This window comes from Eulemur rufifrons, chromosome 8 (genome assembly GCF_041146395.1).
Source record: "Eulemur rufifrons isolate Redbay chromosome 8, OSU_ERuf_1, whole genome shotgun sequence".
Classification (NCBI taxonomy): domain Eukaryota; kingdom Metazoa; phylum Chordata; class Mammalia; order Primates; family Lemuridae; genus Eulemur; species Eulemur rufifrons.
Window position 1 is genome coordinate 30,170,142 of NC_090990.1, and position 19,528 is coordinate 30,189,669.

General features: G+C 34.7%; 1 protein-coding gene across 5 annotated transcripts in view; it reads right to left on the minus strand.

The window, feature by feature from the left end:
- The window catches only part of FOXJ3 (forkhead box J3), a 124,404-nt gene that overhangs the window by 44,061 nt on the left and 60,815 nt on the right, over window positions 1-19,528 (minus strand). For all 5 annotated transcript variants that reach the window (XM_069479801.1, XM_069479802.1, XM_069479803.1 and 2 more), the window contains one exon: window positions 649-732. In XM_069479801.1, the coding sequence (XP_069335902.1) occupies window positions 649-732 (84 nt within the window). The remainder of the gene's footprint in view (window positions 1-648; window positions 733-19,528) is intronic.

The window sequence follows — 19,528 nt, forward strand, 5'->3', positions numbered from 1 at the left end:
TAAACTCAAGAATTAAGAAAACAGAAAGAAATACTATAATAACAGGAGAGAGAGCATGTGCTTATGTTCACGTAAATGGAGGGAAAAGGGAAGTGTTCCACACAATGGAGCTAAGAATATTAGGCTGGAGATAACAACCAGGCTTTATTTTTCATTTAGGACATAAAGATGTTCTTATTTGCATTTTTAAAAATCACTTCTCTTTAGCAATGTAGAAAGACTTTTCTGTTCCATCAAAGGTTCGTCTCTTTTTAAAAAGTCAAAAATGTGTAAAATATTTTGACTTTTTACATAAAATTCTGATGCTGTTTACACATGAACAAAAGACACTAGTTGTGTCATACAAACTAGTCCTCAATGTTGTAGATGCAGAGGACAGAGTACTAAATTAAAACTCAAGAGTGCTGGATTCAGTTTCAGGCAATAGGTATGCCCTAATTATGACAAAATCTTTTACTTAATTCCTGAACTGCCCACCTCACTCAAGATCAAATAAAATAATGATATAAAAAATGTTTTGAAAAGTATAAACTGCTACACAAATAAAATCTTACCTTCATTATGGTTATACTTGCTATACTGGAAACGAATTTTTATAATCTATATTTCTAACATATTCAGACTAAATTTATAATAAAGAGCTCTTACCCGTTCTACAGATCGCGCCCTCTTCTTTGGCCTAGTAGGCAGCGCATCTTCCTTCGGATTGGTATCTATTGCCCAATAGGATCCCTAAAGGTAAAGAAGTAAGTTCTATTAACAGTATATTACAGCAACCCAATAACATTAAAATGGATTTTTATAATCCTCTACTCCAAAAGCAAACATTTTGCAAATACGACATGAGAAGAAACACTAATTTTGAACTGAGAAAAGTAAAGTTTATATGAGGGGAAAAAGTCCACTTAGAACTAGATTAAAGAGAAAACAATCATAAGCTGGAGAACCCAAGTCCAAGAACTTCTGCCACGGTTCAATTTAAAAGAGAAATGATCAACCACATTTTTAATATGTAATAATTCTCAACTGAACACACAGAATAACTACATCATATATTAAACTGTAAAAGATTTTTATGCTGAAGATACTGTAGTTTCTGTTCCGTGGCATGTCACTTGAACACATTTTATATAACAAGTGCATCTTGAGAAGCAATGGCCTGTACATAAATCTTGTACTGCTTACTCTGTCACAATTTAACTATTCTCTTTTACTTTTTGATACAAGTTCTCACACCATTTATTTAAAAATACATATTGAGCACCTACTGTGCTCCAGGCATTCAGAAACTGTGACTCCAAAAAAAAAAAAATCTATTTTGACAAGCATAGATCATATAGTTTGCACATATTATACAGACAAGGAGACCAAAGCTCAGAAAGATGAAGTGGCTTGCCCAACCAAGGATATGAGAGCCAGGAGCAGAACCAAGGTCTTGATTCTTAGCTCCTATCTCCCTCAATCATCCTGCTTCTCTCTCTAAATACACCCACATTTGGGGAAAGAGGTAAATAAAGGGGGAGTTCAAGAAAGGGAAAGAGGGAAAGGAGGTAGATATGCATTTCAGAAACAGAAATACAACGTGTACCCTACTTTTACAATAAATCCCAGTGATAGTATTCAAATTTAGTCTTTGCCTCTACTATTTCATTAATCCTCCTTGGCTGTTTTTTCAGGCAACATTTAACAATGAGGGAAAATACAGCTCTCATCTATCAATCCTCATACTTTATGCTTGACGTGAATTATCTGTTTATAGTTTCTTGAATATACCATGTTGTTTCACGCATCTGTGCCTGTCCTACATGCTGATCTTACCATCTGTAATATCTACCCTAACACTGACAAACTCATGTTCTACCCTCAAAATTTACCTCAGATTATCTAAAGGATTCCTCTGATCTTTCTGCCATACCCAAGAATTCATCACTCTCTCCCTCTGCAAGATCTCTATATTTTTGACATATTTAGACCATTGATTGCACTTAACATTACAATTCTGTTTACAGGTCTGTATCCCTTTCTATGCTATGAGTTCCTTAAGGGTAGGGACATTTTATTCACTTCTATATTCACAATGCCAGGCACAATGTCAACATGTTTCCAGTGCAACTAACTGCCCACATCTGTCAAGCATAAAACTAAAACAAACTTATCTATCTTGCAAATACTGATTCCAGATTTCGAATACATCTCTAATAGATTCTAGAGTATTATTATTTCTGGTTCTTGTACTTACATTTTCAAAATGCAATACATACGAAATTTTTGATGGCTCCTAATTTGGCTGAAGGATAGTTATCCCTGCCCCATAACTGCATAGAACATTTTTCAAATTTAGATTTATAAATTCCAACTAGATGATAAATCCAATTAACCCCTTCATTTCTATATCATCTATTTCCCTGCAAGCACTTTTGTATACACACCAGATTTCAGGATTTGTCCACTTATGAAGCACAGCAAGTAAATTCTGGTACACGAACATCATTAAAGATTAAAAAAATATGGTGACATGCTCTTCTAGCAAAATGGAATGATTCAGATTCTAGACAGAAAATACTGCATTATGAAAACCTTCTTGTTGGACAACTAAATAGATTAGAGTACCACATATCTTTTTGTTTTTAGAAATATATTATTAATTCAATATTTCTTGAGTTTGAGAAAATTAATCTATTCAACTTCACCATCACAATTAGAGTCTATAGTATTGTTGTCTGTCTCTTTGTATTCATCTTCAAATTTAACTGATGTTGGTAATCATCCTCTGTCAATTCTCTTTCCTTTGTCATTATGAGAAAAAAAAAATCTAAATTCTCAATTATGTTAAATGAAAGCCAAAAGAAAAAAAAAAAGACAAGATGGTATCTATATACTTTTTTAATACCTTCTTGAAAGATGACATAATATTTTGGGCAACACAATAAGAAAACAAAAAGATAATGGTGATGATTTCATTATTGAATCATCATTCTAGGTCATTCAATCATTCTTCTGCATTCTTATTATTTTAGTGTTTGGGCACAGTGGAGAAAAATTAATGAATAACAATGAAATCATTCTTAGGAGGATGAAATCATTTCAAGATATAGGAAAAATAAGATCACCAAGATCCCATAATGCATCTTAGATTTATAAAAGAGTCCCATATAGGAATTGTAAAATAAAGTAAGTTTTATTCAATTTTTAAAAAATATATAAAATTTATATTTGTTCTTTGGAAGACTCTCAAGAAAGGATAAAAAGGCATAAAATATTAATCTTTAAAAACAGAACTGCTTAAAATAGATACTCAAAAATTAAATTGGGTCCAATGGACCCTAATAGGATACTGAGGGTTAAACAAAATAAAAATGAAAATATTCCCTCCTACAATATTTGACCTCATATTATTTTGTATTAATCTTAAAATATTCTTCTTTTTCAACAACAACTTCTATGAAACAGCAAGCACACAAATATTCATCAAATTCTAAATTTTAGAGCTGAATGGGACCTTTAAAATAATCTACTATAACTTTTATTTAACTACTTAAGACAGTTATGCCTAGAAAAGATATATAATTTGCCCAATCACAAAGATTTATCTTTCATTTAGCATTTGCTGCACCCTACTTTGAACAAGAAAAGGCAAATGACAATAACAGTAGACAAAATATTTTTAGTGAAGTTTATTATCAAAAAGAGAATGCAAGGATAACAAGCTATAGGTGGACATAATCGTGAATATTATCTAATCCAACAACAGAGAAAATGACACATGTTGAAAAATCAAACGGCTAAACTCCTCAAACTTTAGGCAGATACCAGAAAGGTAAACGACCCTTCTGTTAATGACAATTCATCAAGGGTTGACATGTACCAGGCACAATGCTAGCGCTAGAAATATAAATTAAAAAAAAGAAAGTCTCAGTCCTCAAATGTGAGGAGGAAGACAGAAAAGATATCTGCATGGTGAACTCTCTCACCACCTTCATGCCATTGCTCAATATCACTTTCTCAATGATCCTGCCTTGCTCCCTCTCTTGAAAATTGCAATACACAATAGATTCAACCTTACCCTACTTTATATTTTTTTCTACAGCATTTATAATTGTGTAACATTCTAAACAATTTATGTATTTTCTTTGTTTATTGTTATTCTTCTTCCATAAGACCATTCCCTCAAGGGCATAGATTTTTATCTGTTTTGTTTGCTGGTGTAGTGATTAGCACATAAAAAGCAAATAAATAATCACCATATAATGCTAAATCCAACATTAGCTTAAGAATTGTTGTGGTCAGACATGGTGAGAAGAAAGGGAATAATAGGCAAAGAAAAAACGTCATACTTAATTTTTTTTTTTTTTTTTAAAGACAGAGTCCCGCTCTGTTGCCTGGACTAGAATGCAGTGGTGTCATCATAGCTCACTGCAGCCTCCAACTCTTGGGCTCAAGTAATCCTCCTTCCTCAGCCTCCTGAATAGCTGGGACTATAGGCATGCAGCACCACCATGCCAGCTAATTTTTTTCTTCCTTTTAGAGATGAGGCCCCACCACCTCTACTGCCATCACCCACGCCGAGCATGCTACCCAGGGGACTGAGGACACCAAGCCCATCACTGCCATTGCCAGAACCCAAGCAGGCCACCTGGAGGCCCAAGAATTGGACCATTTGGACCTGGTAACACCAGAGCCCTTATACACTGCCCAGGGTCTCAAGGACAGGCATGCTCAGCCCACCATTGCCACCATGGGGGCCTGAGAAATGACTCACCTGGCATTTCCCCATCCATAGCAAAACCTCACCACAGCCTCCACTAACACCTGCAGACTGTTAGTGAGGAAATCAAAGACACCACTCATGCTGTTCACAGCCAAAGAAATCATATGGAGAATACACTACTGTGTGTACCCAGAATCAAAGGTAAAGTGTCCTACTCAACTAAAACCATAGCTACATCCTCAGGAAAATTCTTTCCCTATGAACACCAACCCCAAAAATTGGAAGAAGCAACTGTTACAGTAGAGGCACAGACATCAACTTAAAAACACAAGACACTGAAAGCTTCCCCCAAAAAAGTCATCACCAAAGAAACAGTAATTTTCCACCAACATATTCAATGACAAAGAAATTTATTAAATACCAGAAAAAGAATTCAAAATAGTAACACTGAAGAAGTAGCTCGGTGAGATACAAGAGAATGCAGATAAACAATACTGAGAAATGAGAAAAACAATCCAGGATATGAATGAGAAATTCACCAGAGATAGATATCATAAAAAAAGAACCAAAAAGAAATCCTAAAAGTGAAGAATTCAATGAATGAAATAAAAAATTCATTTGAGAGCTTCCACAACAGACTAGATCAAGCAGAAGAAACAATTGTCAGAACTTGATGGCAGGTCTTTTGAAATAACTCAGTCACACAAAAAAATAAAAAATTTATGATATGTGGGACACCATAAAGGAACCAAATATACACATTTTGGGTGTACCAGAGATAAAGAGAAGATCAAAAGCACAAAAAACCTATTTAATTAAATAATAGTTCAAAACTTCCCAAGTCTATCAAGAGATTTAGACATCCAGATACAGGAAGCTCAGAGATCCCCAAATATATACAATCCAAAAAGGTCTTCTCTACTGCACATTATGGTCAAACTGTCAAAAGTCACAAAGAGAGAAATCTAAAACTAACAAGAGAAAAACATCTAGTCACATATAAGGAAAATTCCACCACAGTAACAGCAGATTTCTCAGTAGAAACCTTACAGGTCAGGAGAAAATGGCATGATATAGTTAAAGGGTGGCGCGGGGGTGGGGGGTGGGGCCACAGCTGTGAGTCAAGAATACTATGCCCAGCAAAATTTCCTTCATAAATAAAGGAGAAATGAAGTCTTTCCCAGACAAGCAAAATCTGAGGGAATTCATCACCACTACACCAGCCCTGCAAGAAATGCTTAAAGGAGTCCTACACCTATACAATAACAATAGTGAATAAATGATACCTACCACCATAAAAACACACCAAAGTATAAAAATCACTACAGTAAACACACAAATGAGTAAGAGAAAGGATTCAAATGTTACCACTACAGAAAAGCACCAAATTGCAGTGACTAACAAGAGAGAAAGAAAGGAACAAACGATACAAAAAACAGCCAGAAAATAATTAACAAAATGACAGAAATAAGTCCTCACATACCAATAATAACCTTAAATGTAAAAAGATTAAATCTTCCACTTAAAAGATAGAGACTGGCTGCATAGATTTTTTTAAAATGACCCAGCTATATGCTGCCTACAAGAAACTCACTTCACCTGCAAAGACACATATGGCTTGAAAGTAAAGAAATGAAAAAAGATATCCCACACAAACAGAAACCAAAAGCAGACATGAGTAGCTATGTTTATATCAAATAAAACAGACTTAAAATCAAAAAAGGTAACAAGACAGGAGGCTGAGGTAGGAAGATCACTTGAGCCAAAGAGTTCAAGACTAGCCTGGGCAACACAGCAAGATGTCTTAAAAAAAAATAAAGCATTAAAAAGAGACAAAGAAGGTCATTATATAATGTACACCAAGAGGATATAAAAATTCTAAATATATGTATACCCAACAGTGGAGCATACAGATATATAAAGCAAATATTATTAGATCTGAAGGGAGAGATAGATTACAATACAGTAATAGCTGGGAAACTCTAACACCCCACTCTCAGTATTAAAAAGATCACCTAGACAGTAAATCAATAAAGTAACATTGGATTTAAACCATACTTTAGAATAAATGGACCTAACAGACATCTACAGAACATCCAACAGCTGCAGAATACATGTTCTCATCAGCACATGGAGCATTCTCCAAGATAGACCAAATGTTTATGATAAAAAACTCTCAACAAATTAGGCATAGAAGGAACACATATCAACATAATAAAGGTCATATGAGACAAATAGCTAACATCATACTGAAGGAGGAAAAGCTGAAAGCCTTTCCTCTCAGAACTGTAACAAGACAAAGATGCCCTTTTGCCACTCCTATTTAACACTGGAAGTCCTACCCTGAGCAATTAGGCAAGAGAAAGAAAGAAAAGGCATCCAGGCCAGGCATAGTCTCTCATGCCTGTAATCCCAATACTTTGGGAGGCTGAGACTGGAGAATCACTTACACTGAGGAGTTTGAGATTAGCCTGAGCAACATACCCAGATCCTGTCTCTGCAAAAAAAATAGAAAAATTAGCCAGATGTGGTGGCATGCACCTGTAGTCCTAGCTACTTGAGAGGCTGAGGCAGGAGGATTGCTTGCACCAAGGAGTTTGAGGCTGTAGTGAACTATGATGATACCATTGCACTCTAGTCTGGGCAACAGAGAGAGAGACTCTATCTCAACAACAAAAATAAAAAGGCATCCAAATTGGAAAAGACACAGTCAAACTGTCTCTGTTTGCAGATGACATGACCTTACATTTAGAAAACCAGAAAGACTCCACCAAAAAACTCTTGGATCTCATAAATAAATTCAGTAATATTGCAGGACATAAAAATCAACATACAAAAAGCAGTCGTGTTTCTATATACACCAGTAATGAACTAGCTGGGAAAAGACATCAATACTAGAAATAAATTTAACCAAGGAGGTGAAAGACCTGTACAAGGAAAACTACCAAATACTGATAAAAGAAACTGAAGAGGACACAAAAAATGGAAGGACACACCATGCTCATGGATCAAAAGAATTGATATAGTTAAAATGACCAAACTACTCAAAGCAATCTACAGATTCAATGTAGTCTCTACCAAAATACCAATGTCACTGTTCACAAAAATAGAAAAAAAAAAATCCTAAAACTTGTATGGAACAAAAAAAGAGCCTGAATAAACAAAGCAATCCTGAACAACAACAACAACAAAAAAAGCCACAAAGCTGGAGGCATCACATTACCTGACTTTAAAATATATTACAAAGAGCTACAAGTAGAACTACCATTTGACCCAGCAATCTCATTACTGGGCACCTACCCAAAAGAACAAAAGACATTCTATAAAAAAGACACCTGCACTAGAATGTTTATAGCAGCACAATTCACAATTGCAAAGATGTGGAAACAACCTAAGTGCCCATTAATACATGAGTTAAATGTGGTATATGTATGCCATGGAGTTCTACTCAGCCACAAAAAACAATGGTGATATAACACCTCTTGTATTATCCTGGATAGAGCTGGAACCCATTCTACTAAGTGAAGTATCACAAGAATGGAAAAACAGGCACTGTATGTACTCACCATCAAATTGGTATTAACTGATCAATACTTCAGTGCACATATAGGAATAACATTCATTGGGCGTCGGGCGGATGGGAGGGGGGAGGAGGGGTTGGGTATAAACATACAAAATGAGTGCAATAAACTGTCTGGAGGATGGACACGCTTGAAGCTCTGACTGGGGGCGGGGGGCAAGGGGAATATATGTAACCTAAACATTTGTACCCCCATAATATGCTGAAATAAAAATAAATAAATAAACAAAATAAAATAAAGTAAAATCCGACCCAGCCCCAGCTTGGGTAAACATACATACACACATACATACATGAATAAATAAATAAATAAAATAAATTACAAGACTATAGTAACCAAAGCAGCATGGTATTGGAACACTGGTGGGTAGGGGGAGACTTTAACATTAGGTGCTGGGAAGAGTGAATATCCATATACAGAAGAATGAAACTAGACCTCTATGTCTTACCATATACAAAAATCAATTCAAAATGGTTAAAAATCTAAACTTAAGACCCAAAACTACTGGAAGAAAACAGGGAAAAAACTTCAGGACATCAGTCTAGGCAAAAATTTTATGACTAAAACCTCAAAAGCACAGGCAACAAAACCAAAAATAGACAAATGGGACTTTATTAAACTAAAAAGTTTCTTCACAGAAAAGGAAACAATCAACAGTGTGAAGAAACAACCTGATGACTGGGTGAAAATATCTTCAAACTACTCATCCAACAAGTAACTACTATCCAGACTATATGAAAAAATGTTCAGCATCACTAATCAAGAGGGAAATGCAAATCAAAACCACACTAAGCTATCACCTTACCCTAGTTAGAATGGTTATTACAAACACAAAAAAATAACAAATGCTACATAGTGAGTGCAATGCACACTATCTGGGGGATGGACACGCTTGAAGCTCTGACTGGGCGGGGGGGCAAGGGCAATATACGTAATCTAAACTTTTGTAACCCCATAATATGCTGAAATAAAAAAAAATGCAAAAAAAAGAATAACAAACGCTGCCAAGGATGTGGAGAAAAGGGAATTCTCATACACTGTTGGTGGAAATGTAGACTAGTATAGCCATTATGAAAAACAATATGTTGATTTCTCAAAAAATAAAAATATAACTACCATACAATTCAGCAACCCCACTACTGGGTATTTATGCAAAGGAAATGAAATCATTGTATCAAAGGAATACCTGCACCCCATGTTTACTACAACACTATTCACAATAGCAAAGATATGGAATCAACTCAAGTGTCCATCAACAAATAAATGGATCAAGAAAATGTGGTAAATAGACATAATACTATTTGGCCATAAATAAGGAAATCCTGTCATTTGCATTAACATGGGTGGAACTGGAGGTCATTATGTTAAGCAAAATAAGCCAGGCACAGAAAGACAAGTATAAGTATCGCATGTTCTCAACTCATATGCACAAGCTAAAAAAAGTTGATCTCATGGAGAGAGAGAACAGAATGTTACCAGAGGCTTACGGGTGGTGGATGAGGAAGAATGAAGAAAGGTTAGTTAATGGGCACAAACATACAGTTACACAGAAGGAATAAATTCCAAAGTTCAATAGTAGAGTAGAGTGACTAAAGTTAGTAACAATGTATTGTATATTTCAAAATAGCTAGAACAGAGGACTTCAAATGTTCCCAACACCTTGAAATGATAAACAGTCAAGGCGATGGATACCCCAAATATCCTGACTTGATCATTAACACATTCTATGCATGTAACAAAATACCACATGTACCCTATAAAAACATACAAATATTATATATCAATACAAATTTTTTTTAAAAAAGAAAGCTAAAAACACATCCACCACACAATTAAAGGAAATATTTTCAAATTATGTAAAAGTGGTTAGGGACTTGTATCTAAAATATATAATAAACTCCTACAATTCAATAATAAAAAGACAATCCAATTTAAAGTGGGCAAAGAATCTGAATAGACATTTCTCCAAACAAGACATACAAATGCACAAGCACATCAAAATGTGGTCAACATCAATTGCCATTAAGGCAATGAAAATCAAAACCATAATAAAATCACACCCACAAGGATAACTATATTAAAAAACACGCTATAAAAATTGTTGACAAAGATGTGGAAAACTACAACCCTCATAATTGTGGAAATGTAAAAAAGTACAGCTGCTTTGAAAAATAGTCTGGCAGTTCCTCAAAAGATTAAACATATAACCCAGCAATTCCATTCCTAGAGAAGTTCCTAGAGAAATGAAAATACCCTCAAGAAAAATGAAAATTTTAAGTCTACACTAAAACTTGTACACAAATGATCACAGTAGCATTTTTCATGATAGCCCAAAGTGGAAACAACCTAAATGTCCACCAGCTGGATGAACAGATAAACAATTGTAGCATACTTATACAACAGTGCATCATTCACTCATAAAAAGGAATGGAATATGATAGTATTACATGCTGCAGTATGGGTGATCCTGTAAACCTTATGCTAAGTGAAATAAGCTAAACACAAAAGGCCACATATTTTATAAGTATTTTATATAAAATCTCCAGAACAGGCAAATTCATAAAGACAGAAAATAATGTAGTGGTTGCCAGGAGCTTGAGGTACAGGAGTTGAGGCATGACTATTAAAAGGTAGGGGACTCTTGAGGTGATGAAATGAAAATGTCCTGGAATTAGATAGTGGTGATGGCTGCACAACTTTGCAAATACAGTGAAACTACTGAATCATATACTTTTAAATGGTAAATTTTATGGTGTGTAAGTTATATTTCAATAAAAAATATTTTTTAATTTAGGGGACAAAAGGACTCAGGGAGCTCTGATCTAATAAGGGTATATCCAATACAGTCAAAAGTCACTTGTCACAAAGCACAGTCAGCATAAGTATTATCCAGAAAGAACGCAAGTCCCCTGATTTCTACCTAATTCCTGGCTTTCGTTTGGACCATCTTAGTCTGTGATAAAAGTTATCTGAAATAGTCACTAATGTCAGAGAAAGTCAAGCAATTCACCTACTTGAAGAATAAGAACTCCAAAGATTCTCCCAATTTCAAAGTAGATGTTAATCAATGTCAAGAAGTAAAATAAGTTGTCCTGACCCCTGACCTATTGATCAAAAGAAAAGGTCTGAGTAAAAGGAAGCAAAGTGACAATTTCTAGAACATCCAAAGATCAGTCTTAATTTAAAATAGCAAAAAAATTAATGTACAATTACAAAAGTGTGAGAAGAATAAAACAAGTGACTTCTTAGTTAACTAGGAAAAGACATTCTTGTGATAAACATGTATTAAGCATCTACTGTATATGAGACACTATGCTAGGTGCTATGAGGGGGTATGAAAATATCAAAGACTCAATTCTTATCAATAAAAAACTCCCAATTGAGTACAACAGATCAATGTACAGTCAGCTACATCATTCAGAAGCTAAAATAGTGCTCAAATGCTCAAAGAGCCATGAGGGTAAAAAGAAGGAAGCAATTAATTTTTAAAAGCTGAAGTAGATAAATTAGGGAAGGTTATTTCCTTTCAAGAAATGGTGACATTTGAGCTGGACATTAAAGGATGAGTAAGATGGAAAAAGACAATTACATTAGATACAATGAAGAGTATAGGCAAAAATATGAGGATATAAAACCGGATCATAAATGCAAGAAACATACTACATTATGGCTTGAATATAACGTTTAGGAGCATGCACCTGTGGCCTGGAGTTGAAAATGGGGCAACAGAAGTAGGCTTGTATTTTTGTGTGTATGCCATACCTTAAGGCAGTAATGCAGAAAGAAAATAGAGAAAAGATAAGCAGAGATTAGAGGAAGGAGACCAGTTAGAAGTGACATAGTAATCCAAGTTATTTATCACTATAATCATTTCATTCTTTTTAAAAAATCTCAATTCTTCTAATTACTTTTGTTTCATATTAAAAACCAAGATCTTAAAAAATCAATGATGATGTAAGAAATCAGATGAAAGATTACATTAGGTTCATGGGGTTCCTAAACACTATACAGATAAGGGTAGTACTTTATATCTTCTTTTAATAAAAACCCATGGGAAGCAGTCTCCTGAGCAAGTTTCATGTCCAGGAACTGGTCAGAGACTACACAGAAACCCTAATGCTCCAGAATCAAAGCAATTAGTTGAATCTACTGCATCAATTATCTATGAACATACACAAAAAGAACCAAATGGAAAGTCAAGAATTAAAAAGTCCAGTAACTGAAATCAAAAGTTCATCAGATGTGCTTAACAATAGATTGGATAGACTCAAAGAGTCAGAGATCTTGAAGATCAGTAGAAATTAACCATTCTGAGGAACAAAAAGAAAAAAGAGAAAAATTAATAAAGCCTCAAGGACTTGTGAAACAGTGTCAAACAGTCTAATCCTATTTTAAATGGACTCTAATAGAAAAGGAGAAAAAATGAGGCCAAAAAATTTTTGAAGAAATAACTGACAATATCCCAAATTTGGATGAAAACCTCTTTTTACTGATACTAGATGAGCAAACCCTGAACAGAATAAATACAAAGAAAACTATAGCAGAGCACATCATAGTCAAACTGAGAATATCCAAAGATAGAAAAAATCTTGAAAGACACCAAAAAGAGGGGTGAGAGGTGGGCAAACGACAGCACACATTACGTACAGCTGACTTTTCATCAGAAATAATGGAAGCCAAAAACAATGGAACATCTTCAAAACTCTGAAATGTGGGAATACCCTGCAAAATAAGGATTCCATATCAAGAAAAAATATTCTGGGGGTAAACTAAAGACCTTTTCAGATAAACAAAAGCATACAAAATTTGTTGCCTGCAGATCTGCATTACAAGAAATGCCAATGGATGTTGTTAGGCTGAAAGTAAAAAGGATCAGATGGAAACTTGGATTTACAGGAAAAAACATGAGAAAAGGTAAATAACAAACAAAATATTTCTTCAACATAATTTCATTAAAAGACAACTGTTTAAAGTGAATAACACAAATCCTAAGGTGGGATTTATGATGTAAATAGAAGCACAAGATATGACAATAGCACAAAGAAAGGGATAGGTGGATAAACGGAATTATTCTGATATAAGATAATTATATTTGTGAAATAGATGGCAAGAAGTAGATAGTAGATGGTATGAAGTGAGAGGTGTAAAATGAAAGGTGGTATAATATCACCTCCAAACAGACTTTGGTTAAGTTAATGGTAAATACTGTTAAGATCTAGACTGACTACTAAAAAAATAATTAAAAGAGCACAGCTAAGAAGTCAATAGAAGTAATAAAATAGAATACTATAAATTATTTGATTAATCCCAAAGGTTGCAGAAATGAAGCAACACACACACACATACAAAATAGAAACCATACCAATAATCATACTAAATATAAAGACTAAGTGCTCTAATTAGAAGCCAGAGATCATTAGGCAATTTAAAAAGCAAAAGGCAGTGGCTACCTACATGCTGTTTAAAAGAGACAAACTTTAAATACAAAGATATTTACAGACTAAAAAGCAAAATACTGGAAAAAGATATACCATGAAGTTGCATAAGAAGCTGGAGTGGGCCGGGCGCGGTGGCTCACGCCTGTAATCCTAGCACTCTGGGAGGCCAAGGTGGGCGGATCGTTTGAGCTCAGGAGTTCGAGACCAGCCTGAGCAAGAGCGAGACCCCACCTCTACTAAAAAATAGAAAGAAATTATATGGACAGCTAAAAATATATATAGAAAAAATTAGCTGGGCATGGTGGCACATGCCTGTAGTCCCAGCTACTCGGGAGGCTGAGACAGGAGGATCGCTTGAGCTCAGGAGTTTGAAGTTGCTGTGAGCTAGGCTGACGCCACGGCACTCACTCTAGCCTGGGCAACAGAGTGAGACTCTGTCTCAAAAAAAAAAAAAAAAAGAAGCTGGAGTGGCTAAACTGGTATCAAAGTAGGCTTCAAGACAAAAAGTATTTTAAGAAATTAAGAATACTTCATAAAGATAAAAGAACAATTCATCAGGAAAGTTAAATATACCATACATAAATAATTTGAAATGGGTCATAGACCTACATGTAAAATCTAAAACTATATAACTTACAGAAGAAAACAGAGGAGAAATCTTTATGACCTTGGTTGATTTCCTGGATAGCAGACAAAAGTCACTAACCATTACATTAAAAATTGATATATCAGACTTCATCAAAATTCAAAACTTATACTCTTAAAACACTACTATGAAAACAAAAAAGCAAACCAGAGTTTGAAAAAATATTTAGACAACATAAATCTAAGAAAAAATATGTGTTCAGAACATATTTTTTTTTTAAAAAGAAAGTCTTACAACTCAGTAATAACCACCAATTTTTGTCTAAAGAAAGGTAAAAGACTTATAAAAGAACCTTCAGAAGAGAAGACATACAAATGACCAGTAAGCACATGAAAAGATGCTCAGTATCAACGGACATGAGGAAAATTCAAATTAAAACCATGATGAGATAACCACTTCACACTCAGTAGAATGGCTAAAGTTAAAAAGATAAGCAATAATCAACTGCTGACTAGGATGTGGAGCAACTGGAACTCTCACAGATCGCTAGTGGGGATGTAAAATAGCACAACCACTTTGGGGAAAGGTTTGAGTTTCTTATAATCTTCTACCTACCCTCTGACCCAGCAATTCTTCTATTGTTCAAGAGAAATGAAAGCATAAGTCCATAGTAAACTTGTACAAGAATTTCCTAGTAGGTTTTTTTATAGTAGCCCCAAACTGAAAACACTCCAAATGTCGAAGGCAACAGATAAATGTATAAACTAGTATATTCAAACAATGGAATACTACTTAACAATAAAAAGAAACAAGCAAGTGATACATGTAACAGTATCACAGACATTAGCCAAGTGAAAGAAGCAGATATAAATGAGTATATATGCTGAATGATTCCACTGATGTGAAGTTCCATTATGTGAAGTTTATGTGAACTTATGAGGAAATCTGGACTCAAAGATCACTATCTAAGACTGGGGCTTGACCACAGGCTTGTTTTGAGGATCAAGATTATACATGTAAAACAGCAATATACAAATACAGACATTCTTAACTCGTATCAATAATTCTGGTAGAACAAGTTTAATGCCCTTCTGAAAAAGAAGACTGCAATGGTTTAGTCTGTAAAATCCCAAAGAAAGATCACAAACTAGAAGTCTACAGCTCTCACTACATATTCCAAACTGAATCAACTGTAAACTTAAAGATATCCTGAAACAGAAAAGAAGATAAAAAGATAGCCTAAAACAAAGTTTAATTCCAAAGGGGAAAAATATGGCACCCAACTGAAAATTAGGCAGCATTCTTAAATAGAACAGCAAACAAATAATACTGATAATTGATAAACTTTGTGAAAATTAAGGTAATCAAGATACAGAAAATGCATAAGAAATGAAGATGTGTTAATAACCAACAAATTAAATGTCTTTATCCCCATGATTATAAAATATCACTTCAAATGCATTTTAATTATTTCTATACTTTATTTCTAGTTGAAACTTTATGTCAACACAAAGTACCCTGCTTTATCACACACTTCTTAAGAGTGCACAGGTTGAAAATGGCCTAATAAAAATGCTATTATCTGATTAAGTATAAGCAGACACAAGAGGCTAATATATGAATGTTATGTTTAACTCTATTGTCAAGCATATGCACACTGGTAAAGTGAATCATCATAGACTGCTCTCTACTCTTCCTTAGCTCTCAACGCACACCCATTTCAGGAGCTTCAGACATAGTACTGAATCCCTTTTGTCCCTAACTTCCTTGGCTTCATACCATGCCTTAATCTCTTTTTCTCTCCCAATTTCTATTTGGCCCTCCGACTTCAAAAGGTTTCTTTGTTTTCCCCCAATATCTTAGGATGCTGTTCCTAGTAACTGCTCAGCCTTTCAAGGCACACCATTTGTGTACACCAAAGATAAAGCAACCATATTTCCCAGTTTCAGTCCTGGTTTGGCCTCATGGCATAGCATAATTCAAAATAATCAGTCCTTTCATTTTCAGAAGTTTCTAGTTGGGACAATAGGTTAAATAACTACTCAGACCACAAAAAGAAAACTACAAATGGTCCAACACACAGTAGGTACTCAAAGGCAGGCTGCTTGGCTGACTAGTTGGCTGAATGAATGTATGGGTAACTATTCCAATGCCAGCTCAACATCCTTTTTGAACAAATACAGGTTTTTATTACTTTTAAATATACTAATTATCAAATTAAGCCGTTACCCAGGAAAGAGATCATTAAGGAATCTTAAGCAATGAATTAAAAATAATATGTAATTGGCATATTGAGTATAATAAATAGTTCCTCTAAATGTTAAGGATACTTAAAAAGTGTGTCCCATTAAGGAATTTACAGTTAGATGTATCTTGCTTTTAAATTATCAGTGCCTTAACCCAATTCTTTTAGAAACTTTTTTAAAGTAGGAGATAAATAAGCTTTCGCTATATCACAATGAATTTCCAAGAAACAGACAGTTCATCTATATTTAATATAACTCATAAAGCAGCTTAACATGACTATTATGTTATTAGAAATGAACTCAGGACGAGCAATAATCTACATGTCCTTCAAATGCTGATTACATTGTGGTAAATCCACATAATGGAATATATGCAATGAAATGGAACAAAACTGCCGATATCTACAACAACATGGAAGGATCTTAAATGCATTATGTTAAATGAAAGAAGCCAGACTCAAAAGGCCACCTAGTATATGAGTCTCATTTATATGACATTCTGGAAAAGGCAAAATTATAGGGATACAAAACAGATCAGTAGTTGCCAGGGTCTGAGGATAGAGGTAGAGGTTAACTATATTGTTTTATATCTTGATCAGAGTGATGGTTACATTGTATGTATTTGTTAAAACTACTAGAGTCATAAACCAAAGAGTGAATTTTATCATATATAATTTTTAAAATTTAATTTCTAGAGTTAAATTTTATTTTTTTAGTTTAGAATTGGAAAAAGAAAGAAGAAGCAAACAACAAAATATTCTCTTCCACCCTTAAGAAGAGAACAGAGAACACAGCACATGTAAATAAAAGGCAGCTGCAACTACACTGCTCTGACCAACAGTGAGAACAGTACTCCCAACAGTGAGAGCAGTGCTCTCAACAGCGAGTCAGGGCCCTAGGCTGGCACTTCTTTCTGTTTGTGCAGTGCTACCTCCCTGAATCAGACCCTCACCTCTATCTACCTCAATCTTTCTAACCCTCTGAACATTCCAGCTTTTTAACCTTGATTTGTCTAATGGACTGCCTCACATTCATAATCTACCTCTGTCTTGATAATCACTCATGGTACCAATCCATTTCTTCACTCTTGGATCTCATGTTAGTACTTAATTCCCTTAATTCCTGATTCTACCCCAAGTTTGTTCTGACTGGTTCCTCAGCTAAACTTGATCATGTCCTCCTCCCAGCCTTCAACTGGGGTTCTTATCCACCATGAGTTAAAACCACAAAGGCTAGCAATTTCATCTATTCAAGTGCTTCAGAAGTGGCAAGCTCTAAAATCTTCCTTGGGAACCTACATCAGTGACTTTTTTTAACTTCATAAATATGATGTCATTTTTGTCCAACCAAAGTCTTGCTTATCCTTCACTTCTACTTTCTGTTTAGTTTTGTACAAAGATGCAGATAAGCAGTGAACTTCTTCCCCACAAAAATCATTCATCTGCTTTACGACTAGTATGAAAATAACACCCTGATCTTCCTCCTCTAGGGTAAATGTATCTATGGTACACTGTTTATCACTTAATGTTATGTTTTACATTCTCTCAAACCTCTCCGGTTTTTCTACAACTTTTCAAAATAAAGTGACCAAAATGGGATACCAGAGAATAACAATTTACAAATAAACACTGCACAATACTAACATGGCAAAAAAAAAAAAAAATACTGTTTGAAAAGACAGAAATCAGTCAACTATGTTATAGTCCCTTACACTAAGGATACTAAGCTAGAGGACAGAAACGGAAAAAAAAAAATCACAATCTCAGAACTTACAAGTTACTTCTCTAGCAGAGAGTTGGTTGTTTCCTTACACACCAGGAGACCCCAATCTTTGCAGCCACTGTACCTTTACAATTTCCCATTCCCAGGCAAGACAAAGGTTCTCCACAATCACTCAAAAAAACGCTTTTCTTACTGTAGTTATCTCCCCAGTGGCCTTCATGTGGTCTTAAATTTACTAGCTATCTTCTCAGTTCCAATAGAGCCGTCTGCTGCTAATTACTTATGCGATTGTTAAAACTACCCTCTATAATCCTTTAGTTCCTTTCAAGTCCAAGTATCGTTTTTCTGAACTGGAGAAAGGGAAACAACATTGAGAAAAGATGAAAGAGGATTCTACTTTTTAAAACTAAATTTAGCCAATGAATTAATTTTTCCATCATGTGAGCAAAATATTTACCTTTGATAATTAAGAAGCATGTGTGAACTGCATCATAAAAAGATTTCTATAAAAAAATTTAGATTAAAAAAACAATCAAAAATACTGAAAACAGAACTAATGAGAAGAGATAAAAGACAGGATCTTTTAAATGGAGATAAACTACAAAATGCATACATACAGAGTAGATGTTGCAAAATGCATACATAGAAAGGGTTGTAATCAAGGGAGAAGAAAAAGAGAAATTTGTCCCCCCAAAAAGCAGCAAAGTTATAGATGCAAGATATAATTTTATTTCGTGTTTCTTTTTAAAGAAAGCAACAATGTGGCTGCTTGAAATTAGTCACAGCAAAGAAGAAAATGAGTACCAGACCATCAATGTACATGGAAAGGTATCAAATGTTAAGGGCTTTTCATAAGAAAGTCTTCTAGAAAATGAACGATCGAGTAAGGAATAAACAGTCACATAAAAACATCTGTAATTCAACAATATACTTCAAGTTGAGGTTAGTCTTCACACCTCTCTGGGAAAACAATGAACAGAAAGCTATACCATGAAAATGTAGGAAAGATGATGCTGTATGAGCCACTTCTAGCTCTTGGACCTGTCTGAGTCATGGCAGTAGCTAGCAAAATTCTAAGGGGTTAAAGTCCACCCCATACCCAAGACCAAAATCTACTCCCACCCCACCTTGACTCAATGGTTTTCTCCCACTGTGGTGAGGGTGGTTTTGGAAAAGCTCCTCAAATGCCAGGAAACACTGTAATACAAAAAGAAAAAACAATTCATAAGTACCAAACCTTAACTAAC